This window comes from Xenopus laevis, chromosome 5S (assembly GCF_017654675.1).
Source record: "Xenopus laevis strain J_2021 chromosome 5S, Xenopus_laevis_v10.1, whole genome shotgun sequence".
Lineage (NCBI taxonomy): Eukaryota > Metazoa > Chordata > Amphibia > Anura > Pipidae > Xenopus > Xenopus laevis.
This window is the reverse complement of record NC_054380.1, coordinates 10,156,437-10,173,229: the sequence shown is the minus strand read 5'-3', so window position 1 is coordinate 10,173,229 and position 16,793 is coordinate 10,156,437. Positions and strand designations below refer to the sequence as shown.

Below are 16,793 nucleotides of genomic sequence, written 5' to 3'. Positions count from 1 at the left end.
ATACATTAATTCTACTATCAAATCATGTAAACATTAAAAAAAAAAAACAATAGGCTGGTTTAGCTTCCAATAAGGATTCATTATATTTTAGATGGGATCAAGTACAAGGTACAGAGAAAAAGGAAATCATTTTTTAAAAATGTGGCTTATTTGGATAAAATGGAGTCTACGGAAGACAGCCTTTCTGGATAGCGGGTTTCCAGATAACGGATCTCATACCTGAACAAACAGGATGGTAAGGAATGTCCTGTTACATTATTCCATGGCCTCATTTTAGCCAGGCAGCCAAGGGTTCATGACTTTTACCTAGCAACAAGGGTTATGATACAGTAAGGGGCACATTTACTTAGCTCGAGTGAAGGATTAGAATTAAAACTACTTTGAATTTCAAAGTATTTTTTTGGCTACTTCGACCATCGAATTGGTTACTTCGACCTTCGACTATGACTTCGACTTCGAATTGAACGATTCGAACTAAAAATCGTTCGACCATTCGTCTAAGTACTGTCTCTTTAAAAAAAACTTTGACCACCTACTTCGCCACCTAAAACCTACCGAGCACCAATGTTAACCTATGGGGAAGGTCCCCATAGTCTTTCCTAGCTTGTTTGGATTGAAGGAAAATCGTTCGATCGATGGATTAAAATCCTTTGAATCGTTCGATTCGAAGGATTTAATAGTTCAATCTAACGATTTTTCCTTCGATCCTTCGATCGCAGGAAATTCGGCAAATCCTTTGACTTCGATATTCGAAGTTGAAGGATTTTACTTCGAGGGTCGAATATCGAGGGTTAATTAACCCTCTATATTCGACCAATAGTAAATGTGCCCCTAGATGTTGAAGTATGTGTCAGTTTGCTTCCTCATCTAAAATCCTGCTGCTCACCAGATAAAGCATGGTTAATCTAGTAAACTGTAAATCCTATTACAGTTGAGCATCTGTCAATGAAGGAGAGACAGAAACACTGCGAAGCCTGTGTCTGTTCTGTCAGAATCTGGTGCACTGCTCTGCATCCCTGGAACCTACTTTCATTGAAGAATTTTATGGCTACAGGACTATTCTGAGTTTTTAAAGATGGAGCAAAGAGTAGACATTGCCAAGAAAGAGCAGCATTTTAAGATACTCAGTGCTACAATGCACAGCAACAGTAAGGACTTGTCTTTTGCTGGCTAAGCAGCTTGCGGTTTAAGTCGAGGGCGATGGGCTGCTCACCTTCTCACAGTGGGATCATTCAGAGCATTGCAAAAAACGCAGCCAAACCATTAAAGAAAAATAAAGAGGCCGTTCCTGCTGACCATGAAAACGATGGACTTACAATTCCTTTGTTGGGAGCACAAAGAGCTATCTATGAATTGAGCTCTGGGATAATGACTCTGGAAAATGGGCAAGAGGATTACAATTTGTCCCAAAAAGGAGCTGAGAGCAGTTTATCTGTAACCAAGGGTGACAGGAAGGATAGAGCGCATCATATTGCCGATGAGGCCATGGTCCATTTAAGTAAACAAAACGATCTCCCTGAAAGAGGAAGCATAAAAAAGCAGAGCTCAACAGGATCAGAACCAGAACTGGGCAATGGGGAGAACAACCCAAGAAGAAGTAAGAAGTCCAAGAGACAGAGGTCTTTGAAGTGTCGCAGCACAAAAATAAAGGATAAAGATCCTGTTTTCCCTGAGGCAGAGAAGAAGGTGGATTTCCCAGAGTTTCTTGTCAAAGCCCATCACCATGCCTATGGCTACCTGAATCCCAATCTATCCAAGTATGAAGCCATCATCTGCATGGCAAACCAAGCCACAGAAACCCAACTGATCATGCAGCAGATGATCACATTCATGGCTCTAAGGTTTGATGAGATCAACACGTGCATGGGAGAAATTGCAGAAGATGGGGAGAAAATGCTAAAAGAGGTAGGGGGAAACCTAGTCTGGCCTGCTGTTAAAGGAGATTCTTCAGAACATCCTGACTTGTTGCAGCAGTTGCTACTATACACAGTTAATAAAATGCAGGAATTAAATAGCACAATCTCATCTCTGACCTCAAATGCCTTGAAGGAAACTTGTAGTTACCTGCAGTCAGCCACCGCCAACTTGCAAGAAAAGCTGGAACTGAAACTGCAGTATGATGAACGGCTAATGAGGACAATCAGACTGTTGGAAAGTTCAGCAGTTGAGTGCCCTCAATCAAATTCACACGACATGGCTCTTTATTCTGAAGATAGTGGCATTGGGGGTGATACTGAATCCATTAAGGAACTGAGATCACCTGACAAACTGGGTAGGCAGGCAAGGTGTGATTCTCTAGGGCAAGAAAGTTTAACAAAGGGTGAAGAAAAGCTAATCGACAACTTTGAAAAACCTTCTAAAGACATAATGTCTAAGAAAACATCTGAAGCAAGCATGAACACAAAAGAAAATATAGATTCCTCACTGTCTGCCAAACGAAACCAGCCAAAAGTTCATCAACAGTCCAGTCTTGCAGACAGCCTCTCCTCAAATTCATTGGATTCCAGTACCACCCTTGAGCAAGACAGCATCAATGACCGAGACTCAGATGAGTCCAGTGACGGTGATGACAGTTATGATGATGGTTTAAACAACAAAAGTATACTGAGTCAGGCGACATTACCTCAAAGGCCTCTATCATCTCCTGCAGGAACTGGAGCCTATAAAACCCCCTCCAAATGGCTGGAGAATCCTCCTAATGAAGAGATGTCACTAAAAATTAAAGAGGCTATCAGCGAGAAAATTAAGTTTGTCCCTAAGAAATCGAGAAGTCATTTTTGGAACAGAGAAGAGGATGCTGTGTTGGCCTCAAAGAGGCCTAGTACTGCAGATGGAAGTAATCGGAGAACTTCTAAACAGAAAAGATCTAGATCTGCTGAGTCACTCAGGAGCCAGGCAGAGGATCCAACTCTTCTAGAACTTCAGAGGACACAAAAAGAACTGAGCAGAAAGCTAGAACTCATGTATACATCTGATTGGATTGCCAAAAAAGAAAGACAACAGAATGTGAATGGAAAATCACTCTTTCCCAACAATGAAAATGTATCAACACCAAAAGTTAATACTAGCTGCAAACTCAAGGCTTGTCTCGACAAAAGCTTTAGCATTTTGCCAAGTCAGGAGAGAGTCTCCATTAAAAGATGTGATAACACCATAACAAAAGACTCCAAAAATGGCTTGACATCAACATCTGTACTACAACCACATTCAGCAACCAATGAAAATGTCCCATTGATTGGAAAAAATCCAGAAGGTAAAGGTCTCTCTCCACGACAGTCTGTTCGGAAGCTTATTGAAACGTTTAGCCCAACAGATGAGTCCATAAACCACACAAGTGTCAAATCTTTGGGACCACTGAGATGTGTAAGGAAGTTTGGTGTTCCGGTTCTCCCTCCTACTATTCCTGTATTTCAGACATTACAAGTATTAGACCAAAGAGTTCCAGTAGAGGATGGGACAACAATGACACCAAGCACCTGTCTATATACATCTCATTCTATTATAAATTTTGAGTCTCCTGCATATGAAGACAGAACCAATGTAAACGAGGAAGGAGCTGAAGATTTAGAGAACTTTCCACCCCCTCCTCTTGAGATACTTATGGATGATTCTTTCAGTGTTCTTCAAGTTGAAGAACTCAAAGAACTCAAGACTTTACAGAATACACTGCCAAGTGCCAAACCAGCATCCTTCACAGAGAAAAAGGCTTCTGCCTCTCAAAAGATGAAAACCTCAATAAACGTGAAGGACCTACTACCAAGTAAGAATTCCACTGTGTCCTATATGTCAACTAGGAAATTCTCTTTAGAATCTGGGCTACAACTTGCAGGTGGCAAGGAGATCAAAAGAGACTGTGAAACACTGAAGAGACAAGAAATGGAGCAAGCAGCTCATTTGTACAAACAGTCTTGCAAAATAATTCCACTGCAGAATCCTGGCGAGGTGGTGAAGTCAAGTAATGATGGAGAGATGACACAGGCATGTGCTGATGTGCCCTCAACATTTAAGCAGAAAGAATATCCTCCTGCTTCACAAAGGATGAGTGAAAATGTTCCAGCAGGAATCAGAAGAATTTCACCAACTAGAGCCACGGTTCCTTCTCCACCAACTGAAAAAAGGTTAACCAATCCACAAGTAAACAGGACTTTGTTTAAATCTCAGTTTCATACCCAAACAAGCTCTCCACATGTGCCTAAAAATGCAAGCCCTATAAGCACTCCAAAAATACCAATCCCTCCAGTGCAAAGAAAACTGCCAAGTCCACCATCCCAAAAGAAGTTACCCTGTCCCAGTGTTCAAAGGAAGCTTCCTAGTCCACCACCTCAACAAAAGTCACATAGTCTTGGTGTTCAACGGAAGCTCCCGAGTCCACCACCCCATCAAAAGTCACCAAGCCCTGTGGTTCAAAGGAAACTTTCTAATTCTCCATCCCACCAAAAGTCAATAAATCTACTTAATCAGAGGAAACTCCCTAGTCCTCCATGCCAAAGGAAACTATCAAGCCCACCTCAAGTGCAAAAACAACCAAGTACACCAAATCAGAGTAGCCTTCCAAGTCCACCAAGCAGTTGTCGAGAGACAAGTCCACCCATATACTGTACTCCTTCTCCACCAATGTCACCATCATTTTCATACAAGGGTGCACGGCGAGGCTCTGATGATCTACAGCTTTCCTCAAAATGGCTTGGTAATGCCCAGTCAATATTTTGCCCATCATCTAATTCCTTATTTGAAACCAAACCACCCACCCCACCAACTTTTTTTGCTAAAGAAATTGCCCCTCGCAATGGGACTACCACTCATCTGAGGAACAGCTTTTCCAGTCGACCAAATGAAGACCAACACAGGCGGATTGCAATGAGTGCTGCCAACCCTCAACCATTTGTAAGGAGGACTTACTCTGACCGGAGGCCACGAGTACAACTTCGTCTTCCAGTGTCAATCTCTGCATCTGCAGTCAGTGAACCCAATCTTCAACAAACAGGGTAAGTCATTTATACTTTGTAGGATAAGATATTGCACTATAATGCAGTCTACAATTGGGCAGGTTTCATAATCATAACTGTGCCAGTTTGTCTGTTGAATGGTTCTCTAGACACTGTTGGCTATTATCTGTATTGTGCATATTCTATTTCTTCAACTGACTGATTGTTTTACCCCAATGAAAATGATGATGCTCTGACTGCCTACTTTCCCTTTTCCTAGAAACATTCTTATGCTCTGACTAATGTATCTATCCATATAAACATTATAAAGTTCTGACTGGCTACTGTCTCTGTCCCTATGGATATTCTAATGCTATGGCTGGCTGCTTTCTCTATCCCTATGAAAATTCTAATGCTCTGATTGACTGGGTACTGTCTCTTACATACCGGTTACCTTCTCTATCCACATGAGTATCCACATGAGTATGTCCCTATGTTCTATCTCCCTATGAACATTCGAATGCTCTGACTGTCTACTTTCTCTATCCCTATAACAACATAATGCTGTGACTAGGTGCTGTCTCTTATTTCTTGGTTACTTTCTCTATCCCTATGAATATTCTAATGCTCTGATTGGCTACTTTCTCTGTCCCTATAACATTCTAATGCTCTGACTTGGTACCATCTCTTCCTTGCTTGTTACTTTACTATACTCTATCCTGTAATATGCTACTTTTTCTATCCTTATGAACATTTTAAAGGTCTGACTGACTGCTTTTTCTATCTCTGCGAATATTCTAATCTATAATCTCCAATCTTACCCTATAGTCTACATTCTGCCCTTTTGTTTTGCTAAAATGTCATGTTTTCCCAGCATTACCAATGTGTCCTACAGTCATCATCTTGACCCACTGACACATCTTGCTCCATGGTCGCGATCTTGCCCTACTGTCACCATCTTGCCCTACTGTCCCCATCTTGTCCTACTGTCTCCTCCATGACCTATGGTCTCCTTCTTACCTTACTTCCTCAAACTTCCTACTTTCTCCATCATGACCAATGGTCACCATCTTGCCCCATTGTCACCATCTTGCCCTACTGTCACCATCTTGTCCTACTGTCCCAATCTTGTCCTACAGTCTGCATCATGACCTATGGTCTCCATTTTACCCTACTGCCTCAATCTTTGCCTACTGTTTCCATTTTGCGCTACTCCCATCATCTTGCCCTTCTATTTCCATCTTGTCCTACTGTCTCCATCATGATCTATGGTCTACATCTTGCCCCATTCTCACCATCTTGCCCTACTGTCTCCATCTTGTCCTACTGTCTCCATTATGATCTATGGTCTCCATCTTGCCCCATTGTCACCATCTTGCCCTACTTTCACCATCTTGCCCTACTGTCCCCATCTTGTCTTACTATCTCCATCATGACCTATGGTCTCCATCTTACCCTACTTCCTCAAACTTCCTACTTTCTCCATCATGACCAATGGTCACCATCTTGCCCCATTGTCACCATCTTGCCCTACTGTCACCATCTTGTCCTACTGTCCCCATCTTGTCCTACAGTCTGTATCATGACCTATGGTCTCCATTTTACCCTACTGCCTCAATCTTTGCCTACTGTTTCCATTTTGCGCTACTCCCATCATCTTGCCCTTCTATTTCCATCTACCCCTACTGTTGCCATCTTGTCATACTGCTGTGACCTTGCCATTCTGTCACATCTAGCCCAACTGTCAACATTCATGGTATACTGAAACTCTGCCGCATGAAATGATAACTATTTAGTGCAAAAATGGTAGTCAAATTTAATTATAGAGAGAACCAGCTGCAGGGTGTATTCATACGCTATTAACTACAAATACTCAAGTTAACTCTTGAAAGAAATTCCTTTAGGAAGGAAGGATCAGTAGAATTGTTGTTTAGTGCAGAGGAACATATTTCTTTAGTTGTATAAAGGCTGCAGAAAGGGGATTAGGTCTGCCTGGTATTCAGCTAATATTAGGATCAGCCCCCTCCTCTTAGCACTGTACAGTCGCTTCTCATTATTGTCTCCATTAATCCTCTTCTTTTATTTTAGCTGCGAGGTGCCTGCTCGGAGGGAGAATGAGCCGTGGACTGGGCAGAGCCTGGCTGAGCTCAGAACCTCTGACCCAGATCTGTGCATTGTGGGACAAGGGTTCCAGCCAGAGTGACTACAGCATATCTGGCATAATAGGGATGGAAGAGACTTGTTTTTCATAGTCTAAGCAAAGACATGAATGTGCACTACAGATTTGTGTTATGCACCTTACACACTGTTCGTTATACTCTTTACTTCCTGTCCCACAGAGCTTACAATCTAATTACTGGTGCCAGAAGCAGAAGTTTTAGATTGAGGGACCACAGAACAGAGGTGACCTGGAACCAATTGGATGGTCAGTTGCTTGGATAAAGGCAAGTGGCCTTTCTAGTGGCAGAGCTACTGGTGTCAAGGGCCAGTATCCACAGGAATCTCGCTACAGCAACTTGTGTCACCGGTTTGTAGCTTATGTGAGTATATGAGGCTGTAAATCAGTAGCAACAGGTACCAACGTTTATCACCAGTGCCTTTGGGGAAAGAAAATTAAACCTTCAGCTTTTCCTGTTGAAATGATTGCTTAAATACTGCGATTGTAATTAAAGATTTGTCACACCAGAATCTAAATGAGCTAAATTAATTCTGTAGCATTAAAAGAGAGATACACCCTCCTGACAATTTAAAGCCTGATGTTTCTGCTCTGGTGACCAGGAGGTGAATTGAATGAATGAATGAATGAATGAATAGCAAGTAGATCATCCAATAAGAAACCAGTCTGCATGCCCGGCACTGTGGGGTAAGTGATAGTGATTATGTTGGATGTGGGATCACTGACGGCTCCAGATACAAAGTGACAGGACAGTCTGATGGGTATTGTGTCTCCTCTCCAGCTCTCAGCACTGCTGCAAAATGCTGGTGGGGTGCTGCCTATACACAGTGACATCTCATTGGGGAAGCTGTTTGCAAATCAACGCCTGGGCCACCAGAGCAGCCAATAAAACTGCTGTAAATTGAAAATGTGCATTTTCACTTGTCAGCTTTAAACTGTCATCTAAGTATTCATCCACCCCATGGTGCTGGACCCCAAGCAGAACTGCTGTGCTTAATCAGCTACAATCTTTATAAACAAAAAATACCTTAATTTTGTCAAACAAATACAGTGGTACATTATATAAGAGCATCAATACTCTCCAGGAGGTGTAGTTTTACCCTTGCTAAATTAAGAGCGAAGAAGCAGGGCCTACCATTTGTGTATTTTGTATCTTTGCCTGTGAGAGTAAGCAGCCATATACTGCTTATCTCAGCAAAGGCACTGTCTGTGAAAATCAGCATGCAACTGTCAGCTCTTTTTGTAGTCACAGTGTCTAATGTGAATGTCCCCAATATGCAGAATGCCGTAACCCCCTGTAACAATTTCCAGCAAATCCTGAGCCCCATTCTTGAGCTTCTCAAAAAGTAAGACTTAGCCACAGAAACTCATCAAATAATCTGGTTGACAAGCACCCAACATAATTCTGCCAGCTATAACTTCACCCCCCCCCCCGATGACAGGTACAGTATACGTCCCACCTCTTGCTTTACTTTAAAGTTGAATGCCTTTGTATTGTAAGTCTTGTTGTGTCTCCCTATGACTGTTACTGTTTAGCTCAATACAACTCTTTGTCACTTTTAGACCATTTTGTATTGAGTCAATATTTAATTAAAAGGGTCAGAAATAAACTGATTGGCTGTTTTGTCTCCAGACAGGATACGTTGATGATATAACTTATTAGCTTCAGCCAATCCCATGCACAATATTCATTTATACAACTCCTTACTAATGCCCCCCTACATTGCCAGCTTCTGTCATGTGGGTCGGCATTGACCCGTGAATGAGGGTATTCCCACACCCCATCTTAGGGGTACTTGGCCAGATTTCAGCCATATATCTATAGGGCAGGTGTCTTCCATCTGCAACTATGATTATTTGATTGTTGACCCAGGGGATGGGCAAAGAGTCTATAATTGTACAGATTTTTTTCCCTTTTAAAATGCTTAGTGTCAACAGTTCATCTCTCAGACATGGCACCATCAGGAATAGGTAGTTATTTTGAATGAATTCAGCAGGGCTCAAAGCAGACTGCAGCATGCATCAAAATAAACCACTAAATAGCCATGCTGGATATGGATTTGTATGTCCTTTTAATAAAAGAGTAGGTTGTAAATAAAATTCCTGCTACATGTTGTTCGACAGCTCGGTGGCAAATTTGGGGGCCATTGCTGTAGTGCTTATACAGTTACATTAAGTAACAATGATGGGTCACAATTAGGTGGCAGCACTGAGGTTAGAGGTGGGCTGCACCAAGGGACAAAAGGTGAAGGGTGTACAGTGGCAAGCAAATACCTGGATCCTATCATAGAGATTATGTGTCATTTGTGTGTATCTATCTATCTATATATATTGTACAGGTATGGGATCGTTATCCAGAAAGTTCCAAATTACGGGAAGGCCATCTCCCCTAGACTCCATTTTAACCAAATAATCTAAATTATTGTACTTGATCCTAACTAAGATATAATTAATCCTATTGGGTATGCTTAATGTTTAATTGATTTTTTCATTAAATTAGGGCAAAGACACGTGAGGAAACTGGTCGACTCAACTTGCTGTAACTCTTTTAAAACAGGGATCGAATTGACTGATTGCTGCAAGTTAACAATAGGTTACTGTACAAGTTGCCGCGATGAATTTTTGCCCGTTATGCGCTATATGAATTAGTCGGTGCTAGGGTTGCCACCTTTTCTGGAAAAAAAATACCTATATATTTTTCTTTTTCCCCTATTAATAACATTGGAATAAACCAAAATTACCGGCCAGGCCAGTAAAATACTGGCCACGGTGCATGTGTCTTTGCCGTTAAGGTTTGGAGACCCAAATTAGATATAGACCACCTTATCTGGAAAACCTCAGATTCCAAACATTCTGGATAATAGGTCCCTTACCTGTATATATGCAGTTTCCTATTGATGGGCGAATAAATTCGGCAGGTGGGAATTAGTAGTGAATTTCCACGTTTCGCCGCTGGCGAATACATTTGCGAAACTGTGGAAACAATTAGCCAGAGAAAAATCCGCCACGTCAATAAAATTTGGACGCACATCAGAATAGTCGCAGCAATAAAAAAATGTCACGCGTCAAAATTATTCGGACACCCAGTGACTTTAATGCATTTGGACACAATAGTGATGGTCGGGATGGCACCAGCAAGGCTACATCTTCCAAAGGCACCCGAAGTTTCGCGACTTCGGAAAACGAAGTGTTCCGGGTGCCATCCTGCAGGGGATTTAGATTCTAGCTGGCGGGAATCCCCGAATCCCCACGTGTGTCTCTGCCCTAATAGGTTGAGCCTCGTTAACCCCTTGCTAGCACCCAATTAATTGCCCCACCTTCAAACTGTGCTAAGTTGCTATTATGGATTGGTCCAATTTGGAAATGCTGCCACAATTTCCTACAAATGGCACATGGAATGACAATGTAATAACAAAGTGCACAGAAACATTGTATGTTTAAACCTGAGGAACATTCAGAATTTTTATTGGCGACAACACTAGTTTGCCACAATTCTATCATAAATGTAAAAAAGGAAACAAATTTTTTTCTCTTCGGGTGGAATTCCTTGAATTGCTCTCATGCAAGAATTTTTTGCTTTGGTCTCTTCAAACTTTGTTTGTTTGTGCAGTCCCTGATGTCTATTGATGTCAGCCATAGTGATATAAAGCAGATTTCTCCTTAGAAACCTCTTTCCATGCACTGGCAGGCGAACTATAAGGGGAGCTGCACTTTCCTTTTCTTCTCCATTTTTCTTTGACAGAAACATCTTCTAACATTATTGCTCAGACTTTTTTGATCCATGAGCAAAACGGACTTGGTTTTATGTCTGAGAGGAGATGATGTTGAGCCTCTAGGCTTCCCCTTTTTGGCCTCCTCTCACTTTTAATGGTTTCACTTCCTCATCTTTTTCTTCAGCTTCAGCAGCACAATGTTCCCCTTTAAACTCTCAACCAGCAGGGACATCTCTATTATTCCTGCGCCTCCACATCTTGTACAAATAGAATAGGCAGAGCTCATGTATAATGGGGATGAGCATGTCTTGTAAGAAAAAGTCCTACATAAAAGCAGAGAAAGAGATGAGATGATTACACAGTAACTCACTGATAACCAGTCTGATTGTTTCTAAGGATCATCTATTAGAGCTTACCATAAGGTCCTCTCCCATTTTAGTTGTATCCTCTCAATATATGAACTCCATATAATAAACAGCTTGTAGCAACTCCTACAACAGAAAGAAGTCAGTTAGTCATGAGCATATCAATCAGGCTGACATTTACGGTGGCCATAGACTATAAGATCCGCTCGTTTGGCAAGGTCGACAAACGAGCGGGTCCTAACCTGAAATGCCCACTAAAGGCTGGGCGATAGAGTGAATTTGAACGTTTGGCCCTGGGGCCAGACGATCGGATTACAATACTACGAATGGGCTCCGATGGGTCGCAGGACCACATCAACTAGCCGATGCGGTCCTGGATCGTGCAAAAAAAATCAAACTTGACCGATCGATATCTGCCCGATTTTTGGCCTGATATCGTGGGCAGATAAACTGCCGAATTAATCTGCCCGTGTGGCCACCTTAAATCACATAAGCCATATCAATCAGGCTGATAGTTAAACTGACAGTTAGTCCCTGATATAGGGTCCAGTTCTAAAGCTCTAATCACTTTGGGGCAGATTTAACAAAGGTCGAGGTGATTTTTCAAATGAAAAAAATTATGAGCTATTTTTTGTGTACTTCGACTAGGGAATATTCGATTCGAATTTGAAAAAAATTAAAAAAATTCGAATATCGAAATTTATCATGTACTGTTTCTTTAAAAATTCAACTTCGACCATTCGCCATCTAAAACCTGACTTATTGCTGTTTAGTCTATTGGGGACCTGCTAGAACCTATTTGGAGTCAATTGGGGGAAAAACTTCGAATCAAATTTGATCGAATGCGATATTCCTTCAATTCATACGATTCGAATTTGGCCAAATACAAACCTATTAGATCGAAAACAGATCTATTCGACCAAAAAAAAACTTCGACTTAATTTCGGTTGGTCTTTTTGAATTAGAATTTCGAAGTTTTTTCAATTCAAAATTCGACCCTTGATAAATATGCCCCTTCGTGTCAGACTCACTATGTATACGATATTCTCATCTAATGATTCCAGTTACCTGAATGATGCCGTTACTCAGCTCTGGGTCTGGTCTATTGAGCTGACTCTCTATTGGAGGAATAGGACACAGCAAGCCCTGCAAGAGGAGATGATCAGTTACTCACACAGCAGAACACTAGATAACATATTCAGAAATCCCATAACTGTCTGGTTTGTACAATGTCACGTGATTAATCAAATGGTTTATGTGTAATGGTTTAATACGTCACACAATGTATTTCATGTGATTCTATGATAAATCTGCCTTTAATATTTCTGCAAGGAGCATAATTACATGACATTACCAAGTCCATTTATATCAATGGCAATTGGACCCACTAGTTTCCACTTCTAATGATCAAATCAGATCATGTAAACGTTCTGCTCCCTGCAAGGTGCATTGGTTACCCAGAAATATACTGTAGTTTTAATTAAACAGAACAAATCTAAACTTACATCACATCTTATATCTCCAGCAATTAGCAGTGGAGTCGGCTTGGGCTTCTCTTGTACAAACTTGATATTGTCGCTCAGTAAATCCTCTGTATAACTGTTCCACTCAACAGGCACTGGGCAAACCGGCCTGGATTCACAATATTCCCATTTATCAACGTGATTACAGAATTTCTCAGTATCTCTGATATATCTTTCCTGCAAGAGAAATGTGCAAAGATCAGACGTGTGGGACAGGGGGCTTTCCATAAACCCGTTAATCACTAGTTAATAAACATCATTAACAGATAACACTAATATGTAGAAACCATTATGGTTCAAAGTCCACGTATCTCCCCAGTATAAATACATAGGACTTACATTTAAAAATCCAGTAAAAATCAGCAGGGTGATGATTAGAGACTTCATGGTCGCATGCAGTCACTAATCTGACAATCCCAACTGTGAGCAATGCTTAGACCAGCTTGTGTCAGCGGCACCATTGTGATGTCATCACTAACAGTCATGGTCATGTGATATCAAATGCTTCAGCTTCAACAATGAAGTGTAGGGTAGTTATAGAAATGCCATAGACTCACTTGAATAATTTTTCATATTTGCAGCAATTTTTTACTGAAAACAATTTGTTATTTTTCATTGGTTTCAGCAGCTAATATGAAATTAAGTTCTGTTTTGATACAGATTGCAGCGTCTCCTGCTAGGACAGGCTGCTGTACAGATTAATAAACCCATATGTCACTGTGAATAAATATAACAAGAAAAAACAGAATTACAGGAAAATATAATGGCATAAATACAGAGTCTGCCTATGTCTCCCCAGCATAATTACATAGAATTTACTCGTAAAAATCCAGTGAAAATCAGCAGTGTGAAAATGAGTGACTTCATGATCACACGCAGTCACTAATCTGACAGTCCCGGCTGTAAACAGCTTGTGTCAGGGGCACCATTGTGATGTCATAATTAACAATCATGGTCATGTGACATCAAATGACAACGGCCAAGAAAGCTTTCTGGGGTTATTTGTATGTAAATAAACTATGGATTGGTACCTAAATAAAAGCGTATGCAATAACATTCTTAGTAATGTCTTCTTGAATATCCTTATCTGTTTTGCATTGCTTTCATTTGCTAATGTTACATCTACTCCTGTACTGATACAGAATGCAGCTATTACTGTTAGGACACAAGTACAGAAACCTTTCAATAAACTCATAAGAAACCCATAACAAAAATGTATTATTTGAAACCAGAATTAGTCTCACAAGTTAAATAGAACTAAAAATAAATAGAACTTGGTTACTTCTTGAGGCACAATATTCTTGTACTAGGATATACCAAACACACACCGTCGGTAGGGTTCATTCACTAATGTGCCGAAATAATAAGGGGTACAAAATTGTGCGATGTAGGGCCTGCACATGGAGAATTTATTTCTGTACCATTGACAGTGCATCTGACGAAGTAACAGAGCACCAGGGGAAGGGCAGCAGTGAAGCTTTCCTAGTACAGGTATGGGACCTGTTATCCAGAATGCTCTGGACCTGGGGCTTTCCGGATAATGGATCTTTCCTTGATTTGGATCTTCATACCTTAAGTCTACTAGAAAATCTTGTAAGCAATCAATAAACCCAATAGGCTGGTTTTGCTCCCAGTAAGGATTAATTATATCTAAGTTGGGATCAAGTGTAAAGTACTGTTCAATTATTACAGAGAAAAAGGAAACCATTTTTAAAAATGTGGAATATTTGGATAAAATGTTTACATATGGGAGACAGGCATTCCGTAATTCGTAGCTTTCTGGATAACGGGTTTCCGGATAACGGATCCCATGCCCGTATCTCTGTTATTGTGATGCTCTCAGCGCAGATTTGCCCAAAATCTTTGCAAACTGACCCCCTGGCTCCAGTCCGTCAGTAGCTATTAATTAGAAGAGTGAATTTGCAGCAGGATTGTTTTGGTATCAACAGTGTGTTTCAGTTTTATACACTATTATGTCCCATGCTGATGGGGAGGGAATTAAAACTACTCAGTATTGGACATTATTGCTGGGCTTGGTACTTATTATAGTTAATGAGAAGCGTAAGTGCAAGAGTCCGGATACTTTTCTTCTTATTTTAGTTTCACCTCAGGTCAACTATTTTTCGTTCGTTAGACGTGAAAGGCACAGAAATGTGTTAAACTATTATTTTAAGTTATTGGCTCTTGCAATAAACTGCACAGGCAAAGGGGACGGAGGAGGACACACTGTTATGTACAAAGTCACATTTATATATGGTCCAAATACAGAATTGTTCCTTCTGAGCTGGATGCACTAACAATGCATGGCATCAATACACACTTTTCTTCGGCACATCACTTACTTTTTCTCTTTTGGGTGCATTCAACTCCGCTACTTCCAAGCCAATTTTCATACACGAAATCCCATAGGGAGGAAGCACACCAGAAACTTCAGCATTGCTTTTAGATCATTTATTTCAGCAGAATTGGCACAAGCTTTCTGGGTCAACCCCTTCCTCAGGCGCAATAAAAATCAAGTGAACACAATTGCATTAAATACCCATGTGGTCTATCATGTGATACATTTTAACCCTTTATCACTTGGTCCCATCCATCCTTATAGAGTGAATTACATGAATCCCACAATTCATGAAGAGAGAAAGAATCCCCTTTGGAAAAATTCAATACCTGTAATATAACAATAAATACTATCAGTAACTCAAAATAGGATATTCCTGTCTCAAAAAAACTTAAAATATTATATATATAAATATTATAAAATAAACTAAACAGTTAAAAATGATTTATATCAACCAGTAATGCTACAATTGTAGCAAGATAAAAAAAATTGCGTTGCATGTATTATAAAAAAAAAACATCTTAAAGGGCATGTAAAGTCTAAAATAGAATAAGGCTAGAAATGCTGTATTTTGTATACTAAACATAAACATGAACTTACTACACCACAAGCCTAATCAAACAAATGATTTATGCTTTCAAAGTTGGTCACAGGGGGTCACCATCTTGTAACTTTGTTATACATCTTTGCAAGACTAAGACTGTGCACATGCTCAGTGTGGTCTGGGCTGCTTAGGGATAGTCATAAACAGCACAAGTCAAATAATATCTGCCAGAAGCCGATACACAAGACTGATTAATAATCAGAATATACAGACTGCACTGAGTCCTGTGTTGTCATGTAATCTAATGTGGATTTTATAGTTTTTGTATTGTTTAATACAAACTTTCTCCAACTCTGCAGAACCAGTGGCTGCAACAAAATAATCCACCAAATAGAATCCCAGTTTATCTGTTTAAATCTGGCTCCATGATCTTTGTCCCTGCAGCTGGAGTTGGAAACAGTAAAGGGGATGTAAAGGCAAAATAAAATCCAATACAAATCTCTACACCAGTGATCCCCAACCAGTAGCTCGTGAGCAACATGTTGCTCTCCAACCCCTTGGATGTTGCTCTCAGGGTCCTCATAGCAGGTGATTATTTTTGAATTCCAAGCCTGAAAGCAAGTTTTAATTGAATAAGAAACAAGTATAGTGCCAAGTAAAGCCTCCTGTAGGCTGCCAGTCCACATAGGGGCTACCAAATAGCCAATCACATCCATTATTTGGCACCCCAAGGGACTTTTTCATGCTTGTGTTGCTCCCCAACTCTTTTTTATATTTGAATGTGGCTCACGGTTTAAAAAGGTTGGGGACCCCTGCTCTACACAGTCACCAACTGCTCTACAGGGAAACAAACAAAGCTGCTTGAGTTCTGAATGGCTGAGAAGTAAGGCGGGGGCTCCCCCTGCTGTTCATAAGTATGATTGTTTCCCTGCAGAGCAGTTAGGGACCGTCTGACAATTCCTATCCACAGCAGTAAATGAAGGGAGAATTTCACTGCATACAGTCAGGTTTCTTATAAAAACGGTACACATTTTTTAATTAAAGTTTATTGTAGATAGGTTTCTTTTTCATTAAAGAAAGTAAAAATTGGATTTTTTTGTTTTACCTTTACATGCCCTTTAAGTTAAAACTTTCATTCAGTCCCATAGGTGTTAGGGAGTCTAATCTTTTTATCCATACTGCTTCACGCTGTAGTAACCATTTTCTTAT

At 40.5% G+C, this 16,793-nt stretch overlaps 1 protein-coding gene across 1 annotated transcript; it reads left to right on the top strand.

Moving 5' to 3' along the window:
• The first annotated feature begins 963 nt into the window (after positions 1-963).
• On the top strand, positions 964-7,355 carry pcare.S (photoreceptor cilium actin regulator S homeolog). The gene is made up of 2 exons (XM_018264764.2): positions 964-4,985; positions 7,014-7,355. Exons 1-2 carry the CDS (start codon positions 1,201-1,203, stop codon positions 7,126-7,128), a joined length of 3,900 nt encoding a protein of 1,299 aa, XP_018120253.1. The 5' UTR covers positions 964-1,200; the 3' UTR covers positions 7,129-7,355.
• Positions 7,356-16,793: the final 9,438 nt, after the last annotated feature.

Bases quoted from the DNA above. Each gene is read 5' to 3' on its own strand.
- pcare.S (XM_018264764.2), top strand. From the start codon at position 1,201: ATGGGCTGCTCACCTTCTCACAGTGGGATCATTCAGAGCATTGCAAAA. The intron at 4,986-7,013 runs GTAAGTCATTTA...CTTTTATTTTAG, and splicing joins CCCAATCTTCAACAAACAGG to CTGCGAGGTGCCTGCTCGGA.